The 7087-nt window shown below is 35.4% G+C and overlaps 1 protein-coding gene across 1 annotated transcript in view; it reads left to right on the top strand.

The window, feature by feature from the left end:
* The window catches only part of slc16a1a (solute carrier family 16 member 1a), a 19029-nt gene extending 12453 nt beyond the window's left edge, over window positions 1–6576 (top strand). Inside the window, exons 3-5 of the mRNA XM_079840255.1 lie at window positions 946–1089; window positions 1550–2344; window positions 3832–6576. Of these exons, the coding sequence (XP_079696381.1) occupies window positions 946–1089; window positions 1550–2344; window positions 3832–4061 (1169 nt within the window). The 3' untranslated portion in view covers window positions 4062–6576. The remainder of the gene's footprint in view (window positions 1–945; window positions 1090–1549; window positions 2345–3831) is intronic.
* Window positions 6577–7087: the final 511 nt, after the last annotated feature.

The following is a 7087-nucleotide window of genomic DNA, read 5'->3' as shown; positions in this document are numbered from 1 at the left end:
TGATGGTGGGCAACAGCAAAATGATGATTACTGCAGTAATATGCAATGTCAAATTCTATTGTTCTTCCCCACAGAGCTGCAATGCCCTCTAGTGGCCTGACCAGAGACTATCAACTTTCCCCATTAAATCAAAATCAACCCTAATTTTGAGAATACATTGGCGTTATTGTGAACAGTTCCTCTGTGCATATAAGAAAATAGATGTGCATTTGTGTAACCTTTTATCAGAATGTAATAACTTGCTCCACCTCTGAAACATCTTTTCTTTGATAGGCCAAGCCAATTGTTTTTCAACCTTTTTCTGTTTTCAATCCCATCAATTCCCAATGGATAAAATCAAGTCCTGGGTTAAAAAAATTTTTTTCTCTCGTTGAGTTTCCTGATAACTTGGAATTGGGTGTTTCTTGAACCATTGTTCTTTTTTAGTATGTACCTTGATTTTTCTTTACCGAAATATCTTATACTTAATCTCAAGCATACGTCACAACAGCCCTGTTATCTTAGGTAACCAAGTACACTAACTTTTGATAAAGCTTTACTTTATCAAAGCAGTCATCATTTAATCTAAAAAGGATAAAAATCATTTTTACACAAATATTTCAGTGGTGTATTATATTATTCGTTGTTTAGTTCAGTGCATTTTAATGTAATAACATCCTTATGATGGATTTTCACGTTTTAAGATTTGTCTGGGTTTGGGACAAGAGTAAAACCTATAAAAAGGATAAACATAACTGATTAAAGTTAGAAAGTAAAAAAAAAAATAAAAAAAATAGAAATGCATCTTTGCTGAATAAAAGCATAACTTTCTTTGAAAAAAATCTTACTCCAAACTTTTGAATGGTAGCGTATATAAAAAAAAATGTGTGCAATAATATATTTTATTTCATTTATTTGTTTATTGTGCAGAATCTGACAGCTTGTGTTTCCAATTTTCATTCCCAGGTCCTATCAGCAGTATCCTGGTCAATAAGTATGGAAGTCGGTCTGTTATGATTTTTGGAGGCTGTCTCTCGGGAATAGGGCTCATCGCTGCCTCTTTCTGCAATACTATCGTGGGCTTGTACTTCTGTGTCGGTGTTTTGGGAGGTATATTTAAGATCAAATATTTTGTTTTTTTTAAATGGTCAAACTTTATATTAAGAGTTTTTCATTAAACTACTATGTAATTACATAAAAAATAAGTAAAATGTACTTATTGTATTGCAAAAGACTTTTGCTGCTATATTGAGGTGGGATACGGGAAAGGTTAGGGACAGATTTGGTGGTATGGTTAGGTAGATGTAATTACATGCAGGTATTTTTAAAGTAAAACATCTATGTACAGAATAAGTGTACTGTATCTAATTATTCATTTAAATGTAGGACTAGCATAGTATTCAAAGACACCTAATATAAAAAATGGGACCTTTTAAACATAAATCGCTGCTCTTATCCCATGCAATTTGTAGTAATGGCACTCCTGTTGATGGTACACGCTTGTGACACATTTTAATATCACCCAGGGGACCGTTTTTCTTCTCTAACTGTTTGTCATGATGTTTTCCAGGTCTGGGACTGGCATTCAATCTCAACCCAGCTCTTACAATGATCGGGAAATATTTCTACATGAGACGCCCGATAGCTAATGGTATCGCTATGGCTGGTAGCCCAGTCTTCTTGTCTACTCTGGCTCCTTTAAACACTTGGTTGTATGACCAGTTCGGCTGGAGAGGGAGCTTCTTGATTCTGGGCGGACTTCTGCTCAATTGTTGTGTAGCTGGATCACTGATGAGGCCCATTGGGCCAAAGCCCCAACCCGTTGTTAAAGCTGCTAACAGTAACAACAGAGCTAAAGAGCAAAAGACTGTGATAGAGATCATCAATGGTTTTATCGATCTGACACTCTTCAAGCATCGTGGCTTCTTGCTTTACCTTCTGGGTAATGTGATTGTTTTCTTCGGCCTCTTCACTCCTCTTGTGTACCTCAGTAATTACGCCAAGAGTAAAGAAATTCCCAAGGAGAAGGCCGCTTTTCTGCTCTCTATCCTGGCCTTTGTCGATATGGTGGCACGACCTTCAATGGGAATAGTCGCCAACATGAAATGGGTGAGACCAAGAGTGCAATACTTCTTCGCCGCAGCTATTCTCCTGAACGGTGTGTGCCACCTGCTTGCCCCTCTGTCTACAGACTACTTAGGGTTTGTGATTTACGCCATCTTCTTTGGGTTTGCCTACGGCTGGCTGAGCTCTGTGCTGTTTGAGACTCTCATGGATCTCGTGGGGGCTCAACGTTTCTCCAGTGCTGTAGGACTGGTGACGATTGTGGAATGTGGGCCAGTGTTACTGGGGCCTCCTTTACTTGGTGAGTATGGAGTGTGTTTATGACCTCATATTAATTGAGAGACTACGTGGCGTATTTGTACTCATACAAATTAATTTGTCACACAGCAGAAGCATTTAAAGTGCCCCATTATGCTTTTTCGGATAATGCCTTTCATGTAGTGTGTAATATAGCCGTTTGTGAATGTAAAAGGTCTGCAAAGTTTTAAAAGATCAAAGTGCATGACAAATGGAGTTATTGTCTGCCACAAGAAAGAGCTGTCTGAAACGAATCAGCAGTTATTCCAGCCATACTTCATGCTCGAATCTATGTAGGTTTGTACCACATTTGCATAATGCCTGCCTATGATCTTCATTGGCTGCCCGCGAATAATGACGCCATCGTTTCTTTTCATATCACTGTGTATAAAGTGCTGAGGAAGCCTCCTGGGCTGAAAGTCACATATGGTAATGGACGTTTCGTTTCTCACATCTGACCAGAGCAGAGTAGGCTCTCGGAAAGGTGGGGTTTAGAGAGACCGAATCCTTGATTGAACCATTTCACTGTGAGGTGATAATGTAATGTAGAATATTACGAGAGAACTCATTTTTACCGTGAATGCATGTACAACCTAAAATTTAACTGTCACCCCCTTCATATCATTTGAAACCTTAAAAACCCAAGATTCAGCCTGTGAAAACCATTTTGAAATCTGACTTTGTGTTACCATGGAAATGGTACTTTAAAATCTGTTAGCGGCCTCCTCCCCCTTAGTGGGTCAAGTGTCATATTATAAAATGTATTATACTTTATTATCAAAACTTTTTATAATCTTGACAAAATAATATCGTCTGAAAGGTCTGAGTCTCAAGATTCCATATTCCATATTTATTTTGTGATATAAGTAATATTGAAAAAGAAATGTATAAATTTGTGACAGGAAAATGCTTTAAAAAAATTCAATGGTGGCTGTTTTTAGTATAGCGCCGAAATAAAATCTCACAGGAACCTCAATTTTTATATATCAATTTCAAATTTGGAACATAACTTATTTAGAAATATGGCTTAATTGTATAATAATTTCAGAGTAAAACAGTACATTTTCTTTACACTAAACTTAAAGTTCTATAACTTTTTCATACTTTGAATTCACTTCAGCAATAATCTGCGGATTGTCTTCTTTAAAAAGAGACCAAATTCATTAATTTAAGTCCAGATAGTGCATTTTAATGTCTATTTTCAAAAAGAGGGGGTGACAGTTAAGGAGTTAAAATCGCATAATTGGGGCACTTTAAAATGAACCAGTGAAGGCAGAAGGTACTTAAAATGTTTTTGTTTATTTATTTTTTACTAAGAAATTACCAGTCACATGACCTAAGAAATACATTTTCCCTTATGCCTTCAGATAAATGTTCATTTAAACAAACTCAAAAAGTATTACCTAAATTTGAATCACTTTTATCACATTTTGTTAATAATGGGTTGATGGATCACTGACTTTTTTATATGACAATTGTCTACTCTCACAGGGAAGTTCAATGACATCTACCATGACTACAAGTATACTTACATGGCCTGTGGAGTTCTCCTGGTGGTTGGCAGTTTGTTTCTGTTCACCGGAATGGGCATTAACTACAGGCTCCTGCATAGAGAGACAAAAGAGGAATCCAAAAGAGCCAAACTGAAGGAGGAACCTGGCAAAGAGGTTGTAGAGGCATTGAAAGTACCCAATAACAATACTGCAGAGAATGCTGTGTGACACTGGCTGATTCACGTTATTCTACATGATCCTTCATGGCTCGACATTAACGCTTGTCCGGGACAAATGGATTTTTTGAAGGGACAAGTGAAAGAATTGTACTTGCCCGACCAGACAAGTAGCCTGATTAAAACTCCAATAACAAAAAATAACTAGGGAATCACCAAAATGCGAGAGTGATTCTGCATTCATTTAGTGTAAGTGGCGATCGATAGTGGATAATAATGTATAATGAACTGACGGTAACAAGGTTGCGCTGTTGACGCTTGCACAGTCTCTCGAGGAGAAATCAAAACAAATGAGTGCCTCTCACGCAAAGAAACTCAGTTAACACACTGCGGTAAAAATTCGAGTTTTTATATTTATATACATACATATGATGCAGTTAAGCAAGAGTTCTATTTTCCTGAATACCATCACGATTGAAAATGTGTCACTGATTTCATATGACAGTTCCATAAACAATTAATTAACATTTAGTTAATTACATTTTAGATGCAATATAGACTGTTTTTGTTCTAATTAAGCAGCAAAAATAGTTCCAAACAAAGATCACAGCAGAACCATAACGCATCTCACAGCAACAGTGTGTTACTGAAGGCAGCGGCTATTTGCACCGTGTAAATGGCAACTAGATTCTATTTACACTCAGTGAAAATAAAAAAAAATTCTTAGCGATAGATGATATTTACACATAGTATGTGTAACTATGTGCAAATGGCAGTAGATGCTATTTACTAAGTGAAAAAGGTGATATATTCAATTTACACCATGTAAAAGTAGTACTTTGCAATATGTGTAAATAGTAATTAGATGCTATTTATATTTATTTTGACAGATACTTGCTATTTGCACCTCAGTATTGTTGTACATTAACATGATGCAATAATAAAAGAGTGTAAATTATTATATTTATTAAAATTATTAAATGGATGCCGCCTTAATGGGACAATGAGAGCCCTCCCTACACCTTTCCCTAACCCTACCCAAAAAATGCTTTTATTATTATTAAACATTTCGTTAGGCACTTTATTTCCATTTTTAGAACATTTTCTTATTTTTATTGAAAGTAAATGCCTTTTCGATGTGATATGTGATAGGAAAAGAGAGAAGAGCGAGCTCTGCAAAAGGCCGATTCGAACCCGGGTTGATCGCTTCAAAACCTAGATCTTGAAGCCTTATGCTTTACTGGCTACGCCACTGAAAGCGTTGAAATACACCTGTTTTTTGTTTTTTTTAATCTTGTTTTTCCCAAACAGGCATTGTTAGGCAGAGCTTGTGCGAATAGCACTTACCATCAAGGCACGCTATTTGCTCTTGGTGTAAAAAGACACTCCGGTTACGGCATGCTTCAGCATTTTGAATGAATCGGTTGAATCAAAGATTCAATGACCTATTCGTGAATGACTGCCTCATTCCTGAATGAATCAGCCATTTCAACGAGTTGACTCAATGACTCACTCATTAAGACGGTCACCTGCCGCCACCTACTGGCAGTTTAGTAAACATTCTTTCCAACATTTATTATTTGTTTATTCAAAAAATATTTAAAACAATGTCATAACATTATTTAATGCAGTTTTAATTTTTCAGTGTTAATTATCTAATTTGATTGGTAACAGCCCTATAGTTTCTTATTCTAATTTAAGGATATAATATGAAAGCTGAAGCATAGCCTATATTTAATAAGATTAGGGGGAAAATGGCCTTTATAAAAGGTAAAAAATATCACAAATATGCACATTTTAATATGTCAAAGCTGATTGAACACTGGTGAGAATTTTGCTTCAGAATAAATTATATTTACAACACAATTTATTTTATTTTATTTTTTTTCCCAGACAAGCACATTTTTTTACAAGACAAGACAGATTTACTTGTCTGAAGGACAAGCACGTGAACAGGCTTAATGTCGAGCCCTGTCCTTACATTTATACGCTCTCCACATTGAGGATCTAGTTACTGACATGCAAATTATATTTTTGATTTTATTTAGCTTTAGTTTTTGCTGAACACGTTACTGTTGGACAAGAATTGTCTATTCTACGTCTATTTTGGGGCGTTTTATGTACGTAGTGAGTGAAAGATTAAATCAGTGATGAATATATAAGGAATTAATAAAACAAAAACAAATGTTGCCTTCTAACAAAAAAGACAGAGTAATAAAAAGCGGTAGACATGCAAATAGTGTCTGTTGTTATATGCACAAATTAATATATAACTTGAATTAATGGAATGTATAACTTGGTAAATATTTTCAGTTCATGCATTTTGTCAGTATCCATGCATACTCGCCAATGTCTGTTATTTTATGTATTATTATGCATGTGTATGCGTATGTGCATAGCCTAGCAATGTAGTAATAAAGATTGTTTACTTGTTTAAATCCAACCACTATTTGTGTATAGCCTTAAGGTAAATTGTTCTTGAAATGTAAAATAATTTACTATCAGAGACTGTTTAAATGTATATCATTTGTGTTTGCAAAACTGTTAAATAAAAATGATTTTCATTTAAATGAGAAGTTTCGTGCTTCATATCACCTTTCAAATGCTGGGTGTTAACCCTTGTGTTTTTTATTTTTTTACTTATTTTGCAACATGTTTATCTGACCTATAGTCAAAGCCCATTTGATATCAGTAAAGCTTTAACTCTTTGATGTAGGCTACCTTTCATAAATATGACAGGAGGTATCCACAATAAAATGTCCCGTTGTGCTTTTGGAAATAATTGTAACTTTAATTAAAATACAATTAAAGAAGAAATAAACAACTGGCAGGAGTTTATCTCTACACCTATCAGAAAATGTGAGAATTCAATACGTTTGGTCATGTTACGTTAGGTCTCTGAGGCGCATGCGCCAAGATTAATGTACTTTTAAAGCATGCTATTGTTTTATAATTAGTAATATTTTGAAATGTACGACTAATATGGGGCAAACGCGTTCATTACAGTTAATGCTACTGTTGCTGAATTGAATCAGCGCGTGCCTGGCGCGCAAACCATTCAAAATCTGCATCACGCGA

The sequence above is a fragment of the Gobio gobio genome (assembly GCF_949357685.1).
Source record: "Gobio gobio genome assembly, chromosome: 17".
NCBI classification, from domain to species: Eukaryota; Metazoa; Chordata; class Actinopteri; order Cypriniformes; family Gobionidae; genus Gobio; species Gobio gobio.
Note: the sequence above shows the minus strand (reverse complement) of the source record. Positions and strands in the feature narration are given on the sequence as shown.